We start from the raw sequence: 23,369 nt of genomic DNA on the forward strand, positions 1-23,369 counted from the left end.
ATAAGGACAAAGTTGATGAGTTTTTAGAGACAAGAAGATCTGGGTTAAATTTGACCTCAGAGATTTACTACCTACTTAATCCTGGGCAAGTCACTGAACCCCTTTAAGCCCCAGTGAATTTAATCTCACAGCAGTAGGGAAAGGTCAGAGGAGATGAGACGAGGTACTCTAATAGCAGAGATTTCCAAACCAAAATCACAAACCCGAGCACTAGATTATTACAGAAATTAAAAATATCTAATGGAAATCCATATAATTAAATATAATCCATATAAATAAGATATAATTATCTCAAGTATCCATAATATGCTAAGATACAAGCAATTACCGTGTTATTTCTCATTTTGACAGATGGGGAAAGTGAGGTTCAGAAAGATTAAGCCCCTTGCTGATGGTCACACAGGTCGTGCTTGATTTATAGAATTGATAGGATTGAAAAAAACAAATAAGAGAAAATGGCAGAATGGAGAAAACGTAGCGTTCGCTGAATGAACAGTGAAAGAATATGAACGGCTAGTTCACAAAAGAATAAAACAAAGAGCAATCAAACACTGAAGAAATAGGTTCAGTTTCTCCAATAATTAGAAAAATGGTAAGGACGCAACTGGGAGGAAGTATTTACCACACTAAGTCAAGCTGCTGCACAGAGATATAATTATGAGAGGAGAAGGAGGAAGGACAAAGTTCCAATGTTCTCTCCTTGAGTTCTAGTCTTTTGTGTAAAGGCTGGAAACTAGGCCCACGTCCCTTTTCCTGTCCCTACCCTTTTGGCTGTGGGAATGGACAGAAGACTTGGAACTCCTAGGTAGAACCACCTCAAAGAGTGGACAATCAGCAATACCCAAAAATATATAAATGTGACCAATTCAAAATTTGGGAGGATTGTGGGGAAATAGATACCGGTAGCACTGCAAACTGGAGAATAAACTGGCAATGGTCAACACAAATCACAAAACGGGTCGTCCCCTTAGACCCGGTAATCCACTCCTGGGAATAAACCTTACGGAAATAATGTAGAAAAGGGGAAAAGTCTGATTTGAGCAAATGTAGCTGTGTGACATGTGATTATGAAAATCAGAAACAGCCCAAATGGTAGATTAACATGAGAATGAACACAAGCGTACCATTGAGTATAATAAATAAGAACATCATGTAGACTGTGGCAAAGGCCATATGCACTAGGGGAAAGGGAAGGAATAGGGAAGAGAGGGTTCCAGCAAACAGAGAGCCTCTGACCTAGAGTGCCCGGTTTAGTGGAATGAGGGCTGTTCTTGAAGTCAAGAGACTGGGGCTCTAGTACAGTTCTGTCTCTGGTATCTTAGGACAAATTATTGTGCCCATCTGCACCTCATGTATCAAATGGAAGACAGGACAGGACTTTGGGGGATGAGAACATTAGGCCAGAAGAGAAACCTGACTCACCTTGGCCTGGGCTGTCCAGAGCCTCGAGGTTGCCGCCACCTTTTCTTCTCGCCTCCACTCTCCACACCTTTGCAGCCGGCCTCTCGTCACTGCTGGGCCAAGATAAAAAGCATTAGAGAGCTGGCTAAGTGTCAGAGGCCCCCTGTGAACTTGGACTCCCGAGGCCTGGAGCTGTCATGGGTGACTGGGCTGCCCTGCCCCGACCCCACTCATCGACCAGTGGAGAACTGGCCCACCAGGGCCTGGACTCAGAGGCCCACAGGAGGGAAGGGGGCACACCAGGGGCTACTATGGGACACAGTGGATGGAATATCTGGCATAGAATCAGGAAGTCCTGTTGATGGGAACTCAAGCCAGCTTGTTCTCTCCCCTCATCAAGAAAGCCTTCATCATCTTCTTTTCTCAGTAACATCAGGCCCAAACTCTTTAATCAGATCATCTGCTCTGGGACCTTCTCCCTAACTAAGCATCCTTTATCTCCCCAACTCTTTGCTGGTTTCTCCCCCTTCATCTCTCTATAAAAATGCCCCTTCCCAAAGCGGACCACAAAGTCACCTCTGTATTCTGTCTGTGACCTTTCTCGTAAATAAAGGTGCCTTTTGGCCGAAGGAGGCCATCGTGAATCTGTCACAAGCGCCTTTCACTTTGTACCTCTCGGTCCCTGCTCTTCAGAACCCATCACTGTCTCAGACACTTCCTGGCCAGCGACCTTGGAGCTGTTGTTTCACCTGTCTGAGGCCGTCTGCCTCAGTTGTACTATGTGCTGAACTCTACCCCTCCCTAGCTGAAGTTCCAACTGAGTTCAGTAAAGTACCAGGTACTGATTCTGTTCCAGCTGGTCCAGCAGTGGGGGGTCCCTCACTCATAGAAAAGCTGACTGAAATCTTCCAGATCATATGTATGAGGAAGACATCCCCCAGGAGTCCATGTCTATAAAGGTCTTGTGACGACCCCAGGGGAGGGGATCTCTCTCTCTCTCTCTCAGCCAGAGTCCCCATCACAGGCTGATCCACCACCTGAGAGCCAGCGTGGCTCAGGAGGGGCCGAGGAATGGTTGATACGTCGTGTGCTGCCTGACAGCTCTGGGAGAAATGCCAGGAGCAGACAGGGGTCTGTACGCAACATCTGCAGACCTGACCAAGGCCTCTGACCCTGTCAGTCACGAGGGCTTAGGGAAACTGGGTCAAAAAGTGGTTGCCCAGAGAAGCCCATCAGCAGCGGACCCCGGTTTCCTGACGGCACGCTTTGCCCGGGTTCTGGGTGTCGGGCAATGCTCTCGAGCTGTCCCGTCACTGAACGAGCCGGGCTGAAACGCGGCTGGGTGCTCGTGCCGTGCATTTTAGCCTGGTGTTTCCAGCTATGTTATCAAATGCCTTTAAAGGGGACAAATGCGGATTAAAGTCAGCGACCGCACTGAGGGTAAATGCTTTGACTCTGAAGAGGCCACGAGCCCAGGCGCTAGCGGAGGGAGAGCACGGGGACGCAGCAAAGTGCAGACCAACTCTCTGCCGCTTGGGCTAACGTCGGCCTGACAACGGACCCCAAGCACGCACGGGCCTCCCCCGGCCAGCGCCCGCCATCCCTCAGTGGGACCAGCAGCGAGGCTGGCGGGAACCGTGGATGCTGTGGGTGACCCCCTTCCCTCGGCTCTCGGCTCTCCAGGAACGTCCACATGGATATGAGGTTGATGCACACACTGCTGGAGCTGGCCCAGGGTTTGGAAGGCTCGGAAGGGAAGTGTGGGAGAGGAGAGGGGTTAGACTGACCCCCAAACTGAAGGTCTGCAGAGCCCGTGGGCTGACTCCCTGTTGTGCACCTGGGAAACCTGGAGAGCTACCAGCCCTGCCAGGAAGCGGAATCCTGCCATGTGGATGTCTTAGGAAGAGCCCGACGATCCGGCAGCTTGAGACACCGGACCCTGAGGGCCTGTCCGAACCCAACTTCCCAGCATTCAACCTCTGCTGCAGAGAGCACAAGTCCCCTGGGCTGGCCACATGTACACTGGCCAGAAAGATTTTTATGGAGAACTCACGCAGGGCGAGGGCCCACAAGGGGGTCAGAGAAAGTGCTATAAGGACACTCTCAAGGTCTCTGAAGGATGGACCACATGACATGGGAGACCCTGACACAGAACCGCCCAGCGTGGCGTGCCCTCATCGGAGAAGGGCTGTGCTCTGTGAGCAGAAGACCTGCGAGATGCACAGGTAGAGACGCTCCCAAACGTCCCTGGGACTGTTTGTGTCCAACCTGCAGCAGAGCATCCAGCACTCATGTGGGTCTGATCGGCCACTGGCAGACCCTGGAACTGGACTCTTAACAGAGGGATGCCATTCGGGTCCTCTTCGAGAATGAAGGACACCAACCAATGGCACCCAATATTCTCACTCACTGATCTTAGCCCTCAGTGGGGCTGGACACGTTCCTCTCCCCTAGCCTGAGGCCGAAGGCAGGAAGGAGACAGTCCTGGAGAGGACTCAGGAGAACCTGTCCCCAAATCCTACCTCAGACGCCTCCTGGCCAGGTAACCCTGAAGAGAGGCACATGGCCCACCTGGGCCTCAGTCTCCCTGGGCTCTCTGACCCCACCGAGCTCGGCTCCTCCGCTCCTGAGCTCTCCTGAAGGGACTCCGAGACCTGGTTACTCTCAGGAGTGTTCAGAGGGCAGTACTAGAGCGGCTGCAAACCCAGGAAACCCAGGGTCCAAACCTAGCACGTGCTGACTGGGTGACCTTACGCACTCGGTCACTTAATTTCTCAGTACCCTGGGTAATCCTCATAGACTGTAGATGGCAGATTTGCACTGGGAGAGGGCAGGTCTAGACCCAAGGGCGAAAAATCACCCCAATATGCCCAAGGCAGACGCATACTTTAAAGTGGAAGGAAGAGGCCCCATCCTGTCTCCTTTTGTCAATTGTGATTTTTTTCCAAAACAATCTAATGTTTATATCTAGATTTTGACAAAATTATATATATACTAAAGTGTCTTAATTATGATTCCTATCATAGCTCACTGCCTCAAGCCCTCAATATATCACCAAGTTGACTATTTTTTCACTTGTGAAACTCAGTCTTAGGTCATTCCATTTCTTTACAATTATTTAATAAAAATCTCTCTTCAAAATTCTCTAATAAGTTAAAAAAAACCTTGGCAATGGAGCTTTCTCTCCATCTCCTTTCTTGTAAGGACAGGAAAACGTCTCTTTGGTTTTCCTCAGGCCATTATTCTTAATAGCTCCTCTCCATAGTTTATAGTTTATATGAATGCATATCTGTCTATATAAATTATATGTATATATCTAATCTATTCATATCTAGCTTCCATTCTCTACTTCTTTCCCCCAGAATTGCATATATTTTCCCGCCCAAAGAGTGGTTTTGACTCAGATTCTAGGGGTAAACTGAAGGACTGGTGTCTACTATAGTTATTTCTGAATCCCCATTATTGTTTTCCCATGAATAATTAGCCAGCATACTCAATTTTGAGCATGGGTGTTTTATTATTTTATTTTTTTTTACTAAAATGGACGAGCAAGGGATAGGAAACCTTCTCCCACAATTACATATGTTCGTATCAGAAGAGGAAATTTAGAATAGAGAGAACATAGGTGAAGCGTTACTACAGCAAAGAATCAAAATACAAGAGTCTCACTCATTTTTTTCAGAAATTTTAACTAATGATCAATTTTCCTCTTTGAATTTTCAAAAGCTTTTTTTTAAAATTTCAATCCATTTCCTAATTTATGATCATTTACAAAAGCCTGTAAATTGTGAAAATCAATAGAATGTGTTGAAAATCTAACTAGTGTTGCTAGTAACTAGTCTAACTAGAGTCACTAGTCTAGCTAGTTATCCTACTTTGTTTTACTGTCAGTTATGAGCTAGAGGAACTATGAATAAAAGATTTTTCCCTTTCCATGAACCAATTAACAAATCATTGTCCTATAGAGCTGAACTTCCAATTTAGCCTCGGCGCTGAAGGAGACAAAAGGGCATCAGAGAAGGGCCTCTAAGTGAGCAGCATTGAGAGACTAAAAAAGTAGGTCTGGTGGTCCCCACAAGCTGGGGCCACCTAAATCTGCTGGGGTCAAAATAAACTTGGTTTGGAAAACAAGCCTCGGGGCTAGAGGATACGAGATGTTTTAATACTTTTCTTTCCTCAGAGCTTCCAAGTAAAACGTTCCTTTGGAAAAGGTGCTGGCTTGCCTCAGAGGAGCTAAAGGGAGCTGTCCACACTTGTGGCCAGCCAGGGAGGAGGGGCAGTGTGTGACCTTGGCCTCCCGAGGTGGTGGCCAGGAGACTGAGCCAGCGAAGCACTGGGTGGTGATGGGGCGGGGCTGATGGAGAGAGAGGAGAAGGAAGGATACAGAGCAAGGTCAGTTGGAGGGCCAAGCCTTCCTCCCCTATATCCCTCCTTACTCTCCCTCCGTCCCCTCACACATCGCCCGGGATCCCCAATGGACCACACACTTACCACCAGGCAGGATCACTGAGTCCGATGCTCTTATTTGATGGATGAGGGCACATGAGTTCCCGAGGGTAAGTGCTTCCCCCAAATCCCATAGGAAAGTGGCAGAGCCAGCCTCCTCCCTTCTGAGAATCTCACCTCTCTCCTCCAGCACGGGAGCCCAGGCTTCCATGATCACAGCCTTCCCTGCTCTTCTCTGAGTCTTCTGACCTCACCAAGTCTGGTCCCACCAGGCCAGACAGTCAGGAGATGCTTCTGAATCAGTCTCTGGCCGCCATCCTCCAGCTCCTCTGAAAGGTCTGGTCAGCCGTGTCTTGTTCTAGCATTCATTTCTGCTCAGGACGGGGTCCTCCGTACCTTTGCCATCCTGTGGAGCTGGGCCTGGGGGTTGGAAAGGAAGGGGAATTTAGTTTGGCCCTTGGCTCTGAGACTCTGCTCAGACCCCATGCCAGAAAGCTTGGCTAGGCCAGGCTCAGGCTCAGGGGTCTCTGGGGATACAGCTGAAACCTGCCAGGATGAACAGGATGGGCTCAGGCGCCTCAGTCCGATGAGAGCCAGGGCTCTCTGGAGACACCCAAAGATCCTAAAACAGAGCATGAGATCACTCCCTTCATGAGTAACTCACTGAGCTATAGAGGCAGCTAGGTGATGTGGTGGACAGATCCCTGAGCTAAAACCCACCCTCCGATGCTTACTGGTTGTGTGATCCTGGCAAATCACCTAATCTCCCTCTGCCTCAGTTTCCTTATCTGTAAAATGAGGACAACAATAACAGTATTTTCCTCCAAGAGACGTGTAGATCAGAGGAAATAATATTTGAAAAGCACTTTATAGACTTAAAAGCACCACAATTGCTAGATACTGTCGTTATTAGGATGGCTACTCTATGTAATAATTTATGTCACATCCTCTGGGGGATTTGCCCTCAAGAAATTAAACAGGAAAAGCCCAAGATCTACTTCCCATAAGCTCCCCGAGCAGAAGTGTGACTCTAGTAAGGGCCACAAAACACATATCAATATGATTGAGCGGATTAGTAAGGGCCTGAAACAGGAAAATAGATAGAGAGAAAAGCAGCAAGAAAAGGAGAAGGAAAGACGTGATGGAGGTGAATGGAGGAGAGCAAAAGAACATAAAGGATGAAGCTGAAGGAAGACTCCGGAGGAGGAGACGGGAGAAAACCCTCAGGTGACAAGGACAATCAGAAGACAAAGACTTGGGCCCAAGGCCTCGCTTCTGGGCCAGGGGCTCTCACTGCAGAGAGAGAGCAGAGAGTGCCAGGCCCAGGGGCAGCCCCTCTTGGGCCCCGAGTCCTAGCTCCTCCCTCACCCGCTCCGAACACCCTGAACTTAGCTCCAGATCATTTCTCTGTTCCTGGGCTCCCCCAGGCGTGTTCTTCTCTGAGAGCAGCACCCACAGTCCCCAGCTCTGCCCACAAATCCCCAGTGTCCTCACTCCTCCGGACCTCAGAATTCTCCCTGCCTGACCTCCCAAGCTCCCCACTGTTACTACTCATTCTTACAGAGGAGCCAACTGGAGACCAAAGAGATTTTCAATGACTTGCCTACGGTCCCATAGCACATCAACAGCCAGAAAGCCTTAGAACCTGGGTCTGCTCATTGCTCAAAGCAGAACTTTGCACTACCCGGATGCCCAGACCTTCCTGAGCTCTCCCACCAAGAGACCCTGCTTGGTTACCCTCCTCTTGATGGAATGACAGGGCTTGCTTCCTTTCAGACTGAGTTGCATTCTGAATTTGCAAATATGTAATATGTATAAATATATGTATATATGTAAATATAGGTCTATAAATATATATGTCCCTTTAATCTGGTAATTAATTGTGTAAGGGGGGAGCAATTTATGACAGACTCTGATGAAAATCCCCCCTTCCCACAGCCCCCCTATAGATAACAGAACCACTATGGGGGGCATGAGAGTATCAAAGCAGTTCCCTTTTCATCCATCCCTTAAAAAAAAACAAACAAAAACTAAGGCAGTGGAGACTGGGAGGAATAAATAATTAATCAAAATGCCATCTTCTCCTTTAATGGGTTTTTGATTCCCCCAATCTAACGCATTAGACAATGCACAGTGCTGTGCTCAGACAGTCGAAATAGTTCCCGGAATAGAATCCGGGAAACAGAGAGAATCAGAGACAAATCTAAATATGGGGCTGTCGGTTTCTCCCTCTGCCTCACATGGCTTTTTCCTGACATTCACAGGCCAGGTCTGAATCCCCACAGAACCCAGAGCTGGGGACTGTGGGTAGAGGGGAAATGACGGAGATCTGAACACTAAGGGGAGCACGGCTCGGGGAGCCGAGGGATGGGGCTAAACTGGGGGAAAAGGCCTCTTTTCTCTGGGAGGGTCATATCCTAAACAAATATTATTCTGTTCATACAAGGTCCCATGCTGAGGGCTGGGGATCAAAAGTACAATGGTTTATTGATTTATTTGAAAGAAAAAGCTGCTTAAGGAGTTCATAGTCCATCGTGGAAAATACTCTCACATAGGTGTGTATGTGTGTATGCACACATGCACATGCAATACGTAGATGTACAGGTGAAAATGCATACATGAACCACACAGCATATACTCATCTCATACATGTACACTATAGTGAACATACACACCTGTATACATGTGCACACATATGAAAATATGTGTATGCAGAATACACATGCATATACACTGCACATACATCGTGAATGTATAAGTGTAGGCATGTCTAGGTGTATACACACATGTACATGAATGTATTACATATGTATAAGTGCATGTGCATATATGAATAAGTTTATATTTTATATGTACATAATGCATGTGTACGCACATATATTTGTGGGTATATACACCTATGTATGCATATAAATATATTTATACATGCATATGTGTATAAATGTATTATATGTATATATTTATATTTTACAATGTGCATGTGTGTGTATATTTGTATATATGCATATAAGTGTATTATATATATGTGCATGTATATATGGGTATAAATGCACATATTAATATATTCATAGTTCATATACATATACACATATACATATATATATATGTATTTATACATGAGTATATATTATGTATTTATTATATTATATATCATATATGTATGTAAAGGGCCGGAACTCTGGAGAAGTATACTTGCAACAAGGTATTAACTCAATGTAATTGATGAGATGATGGCTCTCTAGTTCCCATATATTTAGTACTCAGCAGGTGATGTCCTGTATCCCTAGTTCCCATAGATACTCAGTACTCAGCGTGGTGATGTCCTGTATCCCTAGTTCCCATAGATACTCAGTACTCAGCATGGTGATGTCCTGGCTCTCTAGTTCCCATAGATACTCAGTGTGGTGATGTCCTGTATCCTAGTTCCCATAGATACTCAGTACTCAGCATGGTGATGTCCTGGCTCTCTAGTTCCCATAGATACTCAGTGTGGTGATGTCCTGTATCCCTAGTTCCCATAGATACTCAGTACTCAGCATGGTGATGTCCTGTATCCCTAGTTCCCATAGATATTCAGTACTCAGCGTGGTGATGTCCTGTATCCCTAGTTCCCATAGATACTCAGTACTCAGCGTGGTGATGTCCTGTATCCCTAGTTCCCATAGATACTCAGTACTCAGCATAGTGATGTCCTGGCTCTCTAGTTCCCATAGATACTCAGTACTCAGCATGGTGATGTCCTGTATCCCTAGTTCCCATAGATACTCAGTACTCAGCATGGTGATGTCCTGTATCCCTAGTTCTCATAGATACTCAGTACTCAGCATGGTGATGTCCTGGCTCTCTAGTTCCCATAGATACTCAGTACTCAGCATGGTGATGTCCTGTATCCCTAGTTCCCATAGATACTCAGTACTCAGCATGGTGATGTCCTGGCTCTCTAGTTCCCATAGATACTCAGTACTCAGCACGGTGATGTCCTGTATCCCTAGTTCCCATAGATACTCAGTACTCAGCGTGGTGATGTCCTGGTTCTCTACTTCCCACATATACTCAGTACTCAGCATGGTGATGTCCTGGCTCTCTAGTTCCCATAGATACTCAGTACTCAGCATGGTGATGTCCTGTATCCCTAGTTCCCATAGATACTCAGTACTCAGCATGGTGATGTCCTGTATCCCTAGTTCCCATAGATACTCAGTACTCAGCGTGATGATGTCCTGTATCCCTAGTTCCCATATACTTAGTACTCAGCAAGGTGATGTCATGGTTCTCTAGTTCCCATAAATACTCAGTACTCAGCATGGTGATGTCCTGTATCCCTAGTTCCCATAGATACTCAGTACTCAGCATGGTGATGTCCTGGCTCTCTAGTTCCCATAGATACTCAGTACTCAGTGTGGTGATGTCCTGTATCCCTAGTTCCCATATACTTAGTACTCAGCATGGTGATGTCCTGTATCCCTAGTTCTCATAGATACTCAGTACTCAGCGTGGTGATGTCCTGTATCCCTAGTTCCCATATACTTAGTACTTAGCATGGAGATGTCCTGGTTCTCTAGTTCCCATATACATAGGTGCTGTAATGATGTAATTACAATAAGGTATATAAGGGCTGAGAAGGACTGGAAGAGAGACATTCTATCTTTGACCAGCCTCCTGGTGGCCCTTCTGCCTCCTGCACTAAGATCAAGACTGGGCCAGAATAAAGACACTAAACTCTATTCTTGACCATTCTCTCTTTGTCTATGCTGCTGAGACCAAGGCCCCTCAGAAGGACCTCCGGAAAGCTAGCCCGAACATTACATATATGTATGTGTGTGTGTGTGTGTGTGTGTGTGTGTGTGTGTGTGTACACATTATATACATATCTATTTTAATGCAGTGACTTTTTTCTGCATCATATATTGGTTCAGTTATGTCAGACTCTGTGACCCCATTTAGGCTTTTCTTGGCAGAGATCCTGGAGCGGATGGCCATTTCCTTCTCCAGCTCATTTTACAGACAAGGAAACTGAGGCAGTCAGGGAAGGGATTTGTCCAGGATCTCAGCGTTAAGAAATACAGGAGGCCACATTTGAGCTCAGAAAGAGGGGTCTTCAGACTGCAGACCCAGGACTCTATCCATTGCATCACCCAGCTACCCCATGCAGAGGCGGGAGTGGGGAGGTAGAGAAAGCAAAGGGGAAGCAGGGAGGCTGACCCAGCCTCAAGATCAAAGGCAGCAGCCTGAGAAGAGGAACTCTGGGGACCCCCTACAGTAGCCAGTTTGATCCCAGGGGTGTGTCCGTCAGAGGGGTGTGTATGAAGATGATGGGGCAACTGGGGGGCGTGGCAGATAATGGAGGAGGGAGGAAGTGTGTCTAGGGGTGGGGGCCCTGGGTTGCCCTGACTCACGTGGGGCCCTCTCCCCCAGTCTAGAGGAAGAAGAAAAGGGCAAGGCAGTCCAGAAGGAAGAGCGTCGCCCCACAGAACAGCAGGGAGTGGGAGAATGCCAAGGAAAAATTAAGCAGCCCAAGGCCTCAGGGAGCTTACTGTCAAAAGTGGTCCCCCTCTCCCCCCAGGCCAGCCGAGTTCCGGCCACCGCGGGCCTTCCCCGGGCCACAAGGCGGGTGGCCCCCTGGTGGGGCACACTCCCTGGAGAGGTGGGAGTGCACAACTGGGAATGGGGAAGAAGGGGGGTTCTCAGTCCCGAGCCAGGAAGGGAGTAGGGGGCTCCTGGGAGCCAGCCTGCAGCACTGACTGATCAGATTAATGGCTTTGGGGCGGGGATGAGGAGGAGAGAGCGGGGGAACCCAGGCTAGGAGTTAAGTGGGAGGTTACTGGACTCACCAGCTGGGAGCCCGGCCAGAGCCTGCAGTCCCTTCAGTGATCGATCTGATCGGTGGCTTTGGGGACGGGGGAGGGAGACAACGAAGGGAGGGGACTAGGGAGGACTCAGTCCTGGTTTAGGGAAAGAGTGGGGGCTCGTGCATGGACCCGCTGGGAGCTCGGGGCCAGAGCCCGCAGCACCGGCAGCAGCTAGATCGATCAGATCAATGGCCCTGCAAATGAGAGGGTGTGGGGGAAAGGAAGAGAAGTGTAGAGGAGGGAGGGGAGAGAGCGCCCGGCCCGGCCCGGCCCTCCCAGCCCGGCCCGGCCAGCCCCGCCCCGCCTCCCCCGCCCCGCCCCGCCCCGCCTCGCCCCGCCCCCTCATCCCCACGCGCAACACTTCACACCTGAGTTCCCTTGACACTTTCACATAGCGGGGCACGCGAGGCACAGCCCCCAAACAACCCGGGGTACAAAGCCCACAGAGGCCGCCCACGACACCCGGACGAGGCCCACAGGGACCCACCCCAGCCGGGAGACACAACCCAGGGACCCCCGAGCACGCACCAGGACAGGCACACACAACCAGAACGCACGCAGGAGCCAGGACACACACACACCGGAGTCACCGCCAGGAGACGCAAAGCGCACGTCCACGCACAACACGGGGGACCCCCCAGGGCGCGGGGACTCGCACACAACGGACACCCCACGGCCCCCGGGAGACAAAAAGCCTACAAGGCACACCAGCCGCAGGAGACACAAACACAACACGAGGGAGGCCCAGGGCACACGCAGAGACAACGACACCCCGGAGACCCACAAAGGCGCACCGTGCCACACGCTCTCCCGCGGCGCACACTCACCTTCCGAAGGAACCCCGGGAGCCACCCAAAAACCGAAGCCAGAAGGCGGCTGGCTGCCCTACCCCCACTCCCAACATCCCCGCCTGAGAACTGCGCCTGCGCTCAAGTCATAGAACTACAAGGCCCAGAATGCACTTGGCCGGACGCCGGGACTGGACGACAGAAATGGGGCGGAGCCTGAGGAGGCGAGGCTAAGGAAAAGAGCGGCAAATGATTGGTGGAGGTAGAGGGTGAGTCAGTTTCTCCAGCCCTCCCCCTCAAAACTCACAGACATACACAGAAACACAGACAGACACACAGACACACAGACACACAGACACACAGACACACAGACACACACGCGCGGGAAGTGGCCACTCAGGACCGTGACTCTGAGCCGAGGGGATCCCCGGTCCCGGGCGCTGAAGATCTTCAAAGCCAGCACGAGGACTAAGTGCCTGCCCGGGGACACATCGCTGGTCTTGCAGGGCCAGTACTATAAAAGCATTTAGCTACCAATCCAGCCGTTATCTTGTGGGGTGCAGCTGAAAGCAGACACTTTTAATTCAGTTTTTTTTAAAACAAATGTAACTGGGAATTTTTGTTACATCCACGCAAAAAGTCAGTTCTACTTAAGCTAACGGAGAAAGACACCCGTGTGAGGTGGAGGAAGAAGGCAGGGAGTCTGACATGGGCCATAAATAGAGTTTATAGGGAAAATTTAACTGCAAGGACATGACTGGGATTTCTGACAGGGCGCGGCAAGGGGAGACTGCTCAAGACCCTTTACAGAGGGTGGGTCTCAGCTGTTAGACATGACTTGGGTTTCAGCCTGGACACCTCCGCAGAGGGTGAGATCATGGAGCTAAACTCATCAGTGCCTTCTCGCTGCTTGCCTCAGGGATCAATTCTTCAGTTTCTCTCTGCTCAACACACCCCCCAATCAGGAGATCATCATTTCCCTCTCTTTTAATTTGTTAAAGAAACATTTTGAAAAGTGGGTTGCAAGTCTCTCACCAAGGCTGAAATTGTAGGGGCCGGATCCATCCAGAAATTGGGAGTGAACTACAGCGGTCTGTGGGATTGAAGTATCCTAGAGATGAACTGAAACCAAATTTGGTGACATCACAGGGATACAAAGTTGGTCACCAGGACACAATAGCAGAAATTAGGACAGCTCAGTTTGCCCTTTACTGGGGCAGTGTTTTGCTGGAGTCCATTCACCCCAACAGTTTCCCTTCACACAAGTGGATCCCAAAGTCTTTTGGGGTGTGAGGTAACCATCTTATTTTCTGAACTACTTCCTGCAAGGAATGGAAGGGAGCTGAGAGATGGTCTAGGAGGGGATTGAAATGAGTTTTACAGTGAATTCAGAGTTAGGTCCCTGAAGCTGGTAAATGCAGCTGTCTAGTGCTGGTCATTTCAAGGTGAACTGATGAAAGCCTAGAAGAAAACAGACCTGACAAGCAGAGGTTAGAGACCGTAGTATTGCAAACAGTAAAAAAGTCACTTGGTGGCCAAGGACACATGTGGCAAAGCGTGCCAAGGTGGTAGTCATTGGGTAGAGAGGATAACAGGTGGAGATCAGACTTTGTCCTAGTCTGACCAAAAGTTCTCCTATTCCTCATTGCAGGAGCTCACAGGGAGTGACAAGGGAAGAGCCTGAGAGAACATTAAAGAGCAGGGCTTTCATTCTTGGGATATATGGAGCAGAAAAAATGGCTTAAAAAGTGTAGGGAAAAAAACCAATTCACTTGGAGAAAGTATGCTCAGTTTTCTCCACCTTCCCTGAAGGTTGAGGGTACCTCTTTTATGGTTGCATCCGCAAGCCAATTTCTTGTGGCTTGGTCTGTGTATATCAAATAAGTTAATTATAAGAAAACATGCTTGTGCCACAGACACACAGGACAAACAGATGTTGTTTCCCATTAGCTTAAATGGAATTGACTTCGCATGAATGTAATAAAAAAACTCTTAAGTTACATTTCTTAAAAACAAAACAAAACAAAACAAAAAAAAAAACCTTAATTAAAATTTTCTAAACTGCACTCTGCGAGAATAGTAGCTGTATTAGTAGCTAAATGTTCTTATAGAATAAAAGCAAACATATTTCTAGTAATATATATCTCTAGTAACAGGCATATGAATGTGCCAAATATTCATCTGCCCAATGATGGAAAAGTCATTTTACCCAATAACTATATGGAGAGGGCTGAAACTCTGAATCAGACAAGAAAGCACTTAAGGCTACCTATTCGATGTGAGATAATGGCTCTATTAGCATATATTTGAATGATGGTTCTCCTCACCATTGGGGCTTGCTGAATGTTTGGTGGTGAGATAATCGTAGGAAGGATTGGAGAATGGAGGAAGAGAGGTCAGAGTCACTTGGCTGCAAGATGAGGAGGAGAGAGGCTGGAGAATCTGGACTCCAGAATCCAGGATACATCTTAGGCAAGCTTTGTGGCAGTTTGCCTGCCTCCTTCACTTCTCTCTCTAAAAACCAAGGACTTTGATTTATTCTGACTCTGGCTGACCCAGAGGCCCTCCAGGGAGCTAGTCTGTACTTTACAACTATACACTTTCAGATAGAAAATAGAAATACTTTATACTTGCATTTTTGCTCATGGCTTTTAAGCTGAGTACTTGTTCTGAAAAAAAGATATTTGCTATAAGATAAATAAAGCAGGAACATGACAATTCTTTAGCTATTTGATATGAAAACCAGAGTCAGGAATAGGTGGTAATTATTCCTATAGAAAGGAACACAGTTGGCAAATTATGTAAGAAGGGTCTGACCTCAAATAAAGCTCAAAAATGCATCTTTCAGACTCCTTTTTACCCAGATGAACAAACCTCCACTTTCTGAAGTTCTGTGGCATTTCTCCTGATTGGTTGGTTTTCTGATTGATCTATACCTGGATTCAAACTTGAGAAATAATATTAGCTATAATAAAAAAAGAATTCTCAAATAGCCAAATCAGAGGTCTCAGATCTAAAAAGAAAAAAAAAAGCTTACAAATCATTGTGCCTCAAACTATCTCAAAACTGATATTGGGAATGAGATAAGATGGGGCCAGATGAACTTCTAGAGAGGCAGAGGGTAAACGGCCTGTAGGGCACAGAGAAGGCTAGATGCAGAAAAATTACAAGTTTTGAAAAATCCTGTTTTAGGTATTTTAAGAAAGCCATAGAATATATTGGTTAAATAATGAGAACACAATACATAAAATAAATGTTAAATAATTTGCTGAATGAGTTTTGAAATAACCATTTTCAGAGAATTTGCAGGTAACCAAGGAGCCAACAAACGTGTCTTAGAAGTTCCTTGCATTATTAAATGGTAGAACCTTGATACAGTATATTATCTAAATAGATCATTAATATAGAGGGCCAGAACTCTGAAAAAGTGGCAGGCAAGCTGCCACCTGGCTCATTAAAGATGAATCCTGAACTCAGGAGTCTGGAGACTGAAGTCTCTCTCCTCAACATACTTCAATTGAGAGAGCCTGACCCTCTCCCTCAGGGCTCCAATCCTTGCCTCTTGATTACCTCATCATGACATATTCAGCAAGCACCAATGATGAGGTGAGCCATCACATGACCATATCATATAGAACCATTATCTCACATTGGATAGGTAATTAGCCTTAAGTACTCTGCTGTCTTTAGATTCAAACACACCTTTTCAGAGTCCTGGCCCTCTACATCTCCTGCTTTCTTTTGTTTTAGAACACAGGTGGTCACATCCTCTCTGACTTCTCAGGAAGGGAGTTGAAAAACACTAAAAGGGAGTGGGGAGTCAAACCAGATTTTGTTAGCAGGTTTCTGGGCTGAAGGGTCTTACTTGAAACAGATATACATAAATCCCATCAGCATGGGAGGTATTACACAAGCACATAGTAATATGCAGGCTAGTAGTATACATTGAGTAGGTAATTGGCCTTAAGTACTTAAGTATTCTCAATGTCTTTAGATTCAAATATACCTTTTCAGAATTCTGGTCCTCTACAATCAGGATTACAGAAATGATTTTCTCTTAAAACACCTCTTAAAACTTAAACCACCACAGACTTGAAAAAACAAACAAACAAATATTTTTGGTTAGCATCTTGTAAACATAGGCTGAAAAGAGGTTTTAAAATTATGCCAAAGATTCTTTTCCCTAGGTGGGTAGTGTGGTGGAAGGCTAGTACTAACTTCCACATAATGGATTGAGGATATGTTTGGGAAATGTTTAAAATTAAAGAAATTTCATCTTATCAGTAAGGAGTGGGGCATAGAAGTGCTGAGCATGAGTGGGATTTTCTCCACCTTCCCCAATAATCAGTGAAGTGAGAAGAGGGCTCAGTCTGGGATAAGGAGCATCCACAAGCAGTGAGAGAAGGGTGAACATATATAATTTTGCTGATTGATCTAAAATAAAACTGCATTGCAGTTTTCAATCCTAAATTTCGGATAACAACCAAAAATCCTCAAGAATTTTTTGAAATGATAACGAAATTGTCACCTGTATTTTATTTCTTGTATGAGAATTTCATATTCCATACCAAGGTCATTTTCTAGGGCCAATGATCTTGCTAGGAACAATGGTTTTGTGAGATTTTTCTTCCACTTCCCCCAAACAATGTGAGTGGGGGGGGGGGGATAACTCATCTGAAAATAAAATCTAGATAAAGTTTTTCACTGTCCTATACACAGTAATTATAGAAGTTTTTAGGATGTGCAAACATGCAATCCTTTTGAACAAATTACCAAAGAACTTTGTTTTAATACTCAGATTTAAAATTTTAGTAATAATACTTCAATATTTGTACACAAATTTCAAAGATATTATACCCAGAATAAACAACTTCACAGTTTTAGAACACACCATTAATGATTATCTTATACAATTGTAATAAGAGATTCATCACAGAAAATTCATAACCTTTCTTGATATCTAAAGAAATGGTTTTATGCTACTCACCTCCCCCCACATTCTGTGAAGAGGGGAAGGGAATAACTCTAAATGCAAAGCCAAACCAGATAAGGATTTTTTTTTTTACCTCACCACCATCTTTCCATAAACATCAATTACCAGTTTTAGCTAGTTTTAAACATTCTCCACAAGTTTTTAGTTACAAGTCAAATCTCAATTCTACAATTTCAAAAGAACCATTATTTATCAATTAGTATTTACTAAGAGCAAATTAGTTTTCCTTTTGTTAGGGAGGAAACAAGATATTACCAAATAATTTAATGATTAATTCAAAACCTCCAGAATCTGCTAAAATGTTTTTAAAGTTTTACAACTTTAATTAACTAACTTGACTTCTATAGAGCCAACTTAGCCAGTGCTGAGTTTACAAGAAAAAAAAGTCAGGCTTTTTCCTTTTTAATGTGGAACTTATGGGTAGAACTGACTAAAATTAATTTTCAAGAATAACAAAGAAAGGGATCCTGAGAGAGGGTTAAGCCCCTCCCCATTTTCCTCTTTAAATTGCCTCCTCTAATTTTTTTCCAGCTTTTGAGAAGGCACGTCGGGGGTGAGTCTTGTGGGATAGAAGGTCCTTGTTTTATTCTTGTAGCTGACTTCCACCATCTGAGCGTTCCATAAAGAGTAGGGTCTACGTAAAGCAAACAAAAAAGACTTATTCAAAGCATTCCCCACATAAGTACAATCAATAGCACCCCAGTTTATGCTATGGATCAGCCCATGCCCTAGAAAAGAGATTGGGTTTTCCCAGGGGCCCTGCTACTTTAGAAGAATTAGACTTAAAATTGTGAGGGATCTCCTTACCTTTAGGCAAAGGAGAAGACCAGCAGATCAATTTTCCAGGTCCCCAAGATTATACTGGGACTTTAAAGGAAGTCTAATAAATTAGCTTTATATAATATCTGGGGCTTAGCTAGCAGGCTAACAGCTTACAAGGTTGTTAAAGACAAATACATTAGGACAGGAGTTTTGAGTAGACTCTGGGCAGTGATCCATCATTTCCCTCGTTTTCTACCTTTTGGGGAGAAGAAATTCTGGGGATAAGAGCTGGAAGTCTCTATCTTCTGCTGGAACCATCGATGCTTCAAGCTGAAAGGAAACATAGCTCATCATGTGGATAAACTTTACATTTTGCAACTAAAATACATCTTATATAACTGAGAGAGCTAGCTTTCTGGCCAAGTGGCAAGAACTTCTCAAGTCATAAAATCTATTTCCTGGAAACTTAAGACTTTGAAACTTACCATTTTTCATCTAATCACTAAAATCCCACCAACACTGAATGGTCACTATGATTTTTAGGGATGAATTAGTAATGATCATTTTAGAAAGTCGTTATTAAAGCAGCAGAAATGGTAACGTTCTAGGGCAAACTCAGCTATAATAAAACAGGAATTTCAAGGATATTACCCTTCTGCTTTTTAGCAAAACCTTTCATTTAAATTGGATACCTTTTCATCAAATGTCAGCACAGAGCTCACGAGACTGTCCAAGCAGGATCATAGATCTAGAATACTTGGATTTCAGGACTCTGGAAGTTGGGAACACAAGGAAATCCCCATGTAACGAGAAACTGAGGCTGACTCCAGGACACGGGGAGAGGATTTTGTTTTGGGAGGAGCCTATCATACATCAGAGAGGCTGGATATAACCACAAGCTGCAGTGATCTTAAATCAAGCAGCTCATTCACCAGGAGAAAGGAAACACCCTATGAGGTTAGGACATGTCCTTCACTGGCAGGCTAAATCCTGAAAAGGACTTAGAACCCTAAAAGAAGTAGCTGGTGAGGAGAAGAAATAGGGTGAGGAGAGACCACATAGCATGGGGGAAGGGGAAGGGGAAAGACACCACCAGAGACACTGAGAAAAGCACACTCTTTAGATCTAAGTTGATCAGATATTATACTGGTCCCCCCTGCAATATTGGGGATGCAAATATACCTAAAACCCAAAATCTTACCCATAAGCAGAGAGAAGTGATCCAAAGAAGGGCAGGGAGTATGGCATGGGCTATAAGTAAATTTTATAGGGAAAGTTTGAATCCTAAATTTAATTTTAATTGTTCATTAATCCATCAATAACATAATTATTAAATTAATTTAATAAGTTTAACTCAGGGACATGACTGGGATTTCTGACAGAGCATGGCAGGGTGAGGCTGCCCAAGACCCCTAGAGAGGGTGGGTCTTAGCAGTTTGACATAACTTGAATTTCAGACTGGACGCCTCCCCAGTGGGTGAGACCATGGAGCTAAACAGATCCCTATCAGTGTCTTCTCCCTGCCTGCCTCAGGGATCGAGTCTTCAGTTTCTCTCTGACCAACACATTCACCAATCAGGACCTCAGTTTTTCTGTTTAACTGAGATTGTTCAATTTTTATAGCATAAGAAGATATGTCAAAATCATTACCCTATCTCTAGGACATCATTTTTTCTATAAAAAAGCCTCATTAGAATCTTTATCATTGTTCAAAGTTATTTATTTATTTTTTTTACTTACAGAAGGTAAAACCTGTGCTTATGTATAATAAAAGCTAGGTTTTTACCTCTAAAATACTGTGTTGTGATAGATTTATTTGACAGCTGTTTTCTATCACAGGAATTAAATGGGTATATATTTCTCCTATAACAACACGATCAGTGGAAAATATAGAGAGGAAAGTCTTAACATTAAGGGGAACCTGAAATGACTTCTTCCAGAACATGATCAGGGGAAAATATAGAGAGGAAAGTCTTAACATTAAGGGGAACCAGAAATGACTTCCAGGCAGTGATATTTTTTTTTTCATGCATTTGAAAGAAGTGAATGTGAGAGGGGGTCCCCAGGCTTCATCAGGTGTCAAAGGAAAGAAAAGCTCCAGAAAGCAGGGCTTTTCAGATTGGAGGAGGATACCGAGACAGAGGTTCAGAAAGCAGGGCTCAGCACCAGGGGGCTGGACAGGGACTCCAGAAAGGAGTCTTTTTGATCCTGACAAATTTCTGAGGCAAGATGCTGCAGCCCAGCTGCAATCTTGCCTCCTGTTGCCAGTTCCCTCTCTGCATCCAGATACAGGGGACTGAGAAGACAAAGAAAACAGTGAATTTATTCTTGCCTTCGGAAAGGAATTTATAGTCTATCAGAAGAAACAACACGTACACATGGAAGCAATTACAAACGACAAAGTAAATTCAAAGAGTTTTTTTTTTTTCTTTCAAGGAGTTATTTTCTTTTTCCAGTTTTTTTTTTAAAGAGGGAGAAAAGCACTAGCAACTGGCAGGATCAAGACCTTCTCCCCTTTCCCTCTGGGAGCACTTGAGAACTGGACTTTGAAGGCAACTGGGGACTTCCAAAGGATGGAGTTGGTGATGGAGGATGTCCCAGGAGTGTGGATTCAGCCTGTGGAAAGGCATGGGGTTATGAGGGGGAGGTTGTACAGGAGGAATGGCAAGATCAGTGTGTTGAGGCTGAAGAGGTCTTCAGGAAGCAGAAACAGTATCTAGTAAGGCTGAAAGAATATGTTGGAACTTGCTTGTGAATGGCTTTAAATGCCATTCTCAATCATGTCTGACTTTCTGACCCCATTTGGGGTTTTCTTGGCAGAGATATTGAAGTAGTTAGCCTTTTCCTTCTCCAGCTCATTTTACAGATGAGGAAACTGAGGCATATAGAGTAAAGTGACATATCCAGGGTTACATAGTAAGTACGTCAGGTCAGATTTGAACTCAGGGCTTCTGGACTCTAGGCTCTATCTATTGGACCACCCAGCTGCCTTTAAATGCCATAGAGAGTATACAGTTCTCTCTCTCATACCCAAAGAAGCTCTGCAGATATTCCTTCCCATCTTATGCATATATATCTCCTTATAACCTCTGAAATCAAACATAAAACCCAGTTTGGTTTTATGGCCCTTCAAAACCTTACCCCTTCTTGTAATGGGTCAGAACTATGAAACAAGGACTCTTACAAGATGACCTTACAAGTGGAATCGATAAGACAATGGCTATCTAGTTTAGCTTGGTGCTTAAGAGTGCTTTAGTTCAGTGCGTGTACTTAGTACTTAATATAGTTCTATAAGATTCACATTTACGATGATGTAATTATAATAAAATATATAAGCTGGGACAAACTCAGAGACATTCACTCCATCTCACACCACTGGTGGCTGGCCTGTCCTCCTGCATTTCCTCCACTGAGACCAAGGCCAGTGTGAAGGGCCTCCAGAAAGTTAGCCCCGGCCCCAGACAAGGAGATAATAAAGAACTTGGACTTTATCCCTGGCTATTCTCGTGGTGATTACTCAGCTGAAACGAAAGTTGGTCCAAAGACCTCCAGAAATCTAACCCAGAGCACTATACCTTCCCATCTATATAGACATTTAATCCCCCATCATGTACTTCAATGCTAGTCTCCTTGTTCCTAATACAAGATGCTCCATCTCTCCACTCCAGGTATTTTCATTTGCCTGGAACTCCCTTCCTCGCTTTCTCTCCTTTCTTTAATGTCTTTCTTTGAGTTTCATCTACAATCTCACTTTATACCAAAATCCTTTCCAAACCCACATTAATCTTGGTGCTTTCTTTCTGTTGACAATCTCTAAATTTATTCTATCTATATCCCGTAGTTGCTGCATGTAGTCTTCCTCATTAAACTGTGAGCCTTTCCAAGCAGGAACTATGCCTTTTGTCTTTCTTTATGTCCCCAGAACTTAGCACAGGGCCTGGCACATAGTAAGTGCATCAAATGCTTGTTGTCCTGACATCATGAATAAAACTGTCCAGGGATGAAACAAGAGAAAGGTAGTAGGGGAAGCACCCTGTAGAAGGGGAATTTTTTTTTGGTGGGGGGCGGGGCAGGTCTGTCCAGTAAAGATTTGTGGAGGGTTAGCAGAGTGGGAGGGATAAGGTTGGGGAATTGGATATATGCATAAGGGAAGGGAATAAACAATTATTAAACAGTTACTATGTGCCAGGTATTGTGCTAAGTATTTATAACTATTATCTCACTTGATCCTCACAACAACCCTGGAAAAGAGGTGCTGTCATGATCCTAATTTTCCAATTGGATAAACGGAGGTTAGATGACTTGCCCAGAGTTAACTAATTAATGTCTGAGGCAGATCCTGGACTCAGCACTTTATCCACTACCCATCTAGCAGAGGAGGTAGAGGATGGGGAACAGTTGATCTGCAGAGTAGGTACACAATACGTTTCTACTGGTGGAAGAAATGAAGGTAGGCAAGGGTACTTTAGGATTAGGAGCAAGCAAAGGGCATGGGGCAGGAGCAGAAGTGGGCTCTGCTGGTCAGGGGGCAGGGAAGGGCTTGTCTATTTTAGGGGAAAGGGCAGAAAAAATGTAGGAGGTTTAAAGAGACTGAGGAGACAGCATATTGGAAGGACTGATAAAAAGTGGGAAAGAAAAGAGGTATATGTGAGAAAGGGGAAGCCCCGCTCGGGCAATGGGAGGGAAATGGGGGGAATGAGGTTACTTTGTATAATGGGAAAGAGAGAACTGGAGATAAAAGCCAGCATTAGAGAAGATAGGAGAAGAAATCAGCACCCACCCCAGCAAAATGCAGAAGATTTCTGGGAATGTGGCTGAATGGTACCCAAAGTCCCTCCCACCAGCATCCTTCCAAGCACAGAAGCCCATCCCATAATACTTGTTTACAGCTTCATTATCCTTTGTCTTCCAGTGCTTAATGATGAGGAGAGGGAGCTAGGAAGAGGAGAAGGGAGCTGGGCTGTAGCTGAACTGCAGCATCTTGCCCCACAAATTTGGGGAGCTTTCAGGAGTGCCGGATGCTGACCCCTATTTTCTGGATCTCTGTCCTGGTGTTTTCTAATATGAAAAGCCCTGCTTTCCGGAGCTGTTCTTCCCTTTCTCTATCCCTAAGCAAAACATCCATGCCCT

General features: G+C 45.3%; 1 protein-coding gene and 1 long non-coding RNA gene across 2 annotated transcripts in view; both read right to left on the bottom strand.

The window, feature by feature from the left end:
• LOC127556663 (zinc finger protein 260-like) overlaps window positions 1-12,617 on the bottom strand; it is a 30,561-nt gene extending 17,944 nt beyond the window's left edge. The window contains exons 1-3 of the mRNA XM_051989947.1: window positions 12,524-12,617; window positions 6,025-6,267; window positions 1,423-1,511 (exon numbers count right to left, since the gene is read on the bottom strand). Coding sequence (XP_051845907.1) covers window positions 1,423-1,511; window positions 6,025-6,058 — 123 coding nt within the window. The 5' untranslated portion in view covers window positions 6,059-6,267; window positions 12,524-12,617. The remainder of the gene's footprint in view (window positions 1-1,422; window positions 1,512-6,024; window positions 6,268-12,523) is intronic.
• Window positions 12,618-16,930: 4,313 nt separating this feature from the next.
• On the bottom strand, window positions 16,931-19,920 carry LOC127556684 (uncharacterized). Its single transcript, XR_007952494.1, has 3 exons — window positions 18,932-19,920; window positions 18,496-18,569; window positions 16,931-18,111 (listed from the first exon to the last, which is right to left on the bottom strand). It is a non-coding gene; the product is annotated as an uncharacterized LOC127556684 (long non-coding RNA).
• Between the last annotated feature and the right edge of the window lie 3,449 nt (window positions 19,921-23,369).

The sequence above is a fragment of the Antechinus flavipes genome, chromosome 3 (assembly GCF_016432865.1).
Source record: "Antechinus flavipes isolate AdamAnt ecotype Samford, QLD, Australia chromosome 3, AdamAnt_v2, whole genome shotgun sequence".
In the NCBI taxonomy this organism is placed as follows: domain Eukaryota; kingdom Metazoa; phylum Chordata; class Mammalia; order Dasyuromorphia; family Dasyuridae; genus Antechinus; species Antechinus flavipes.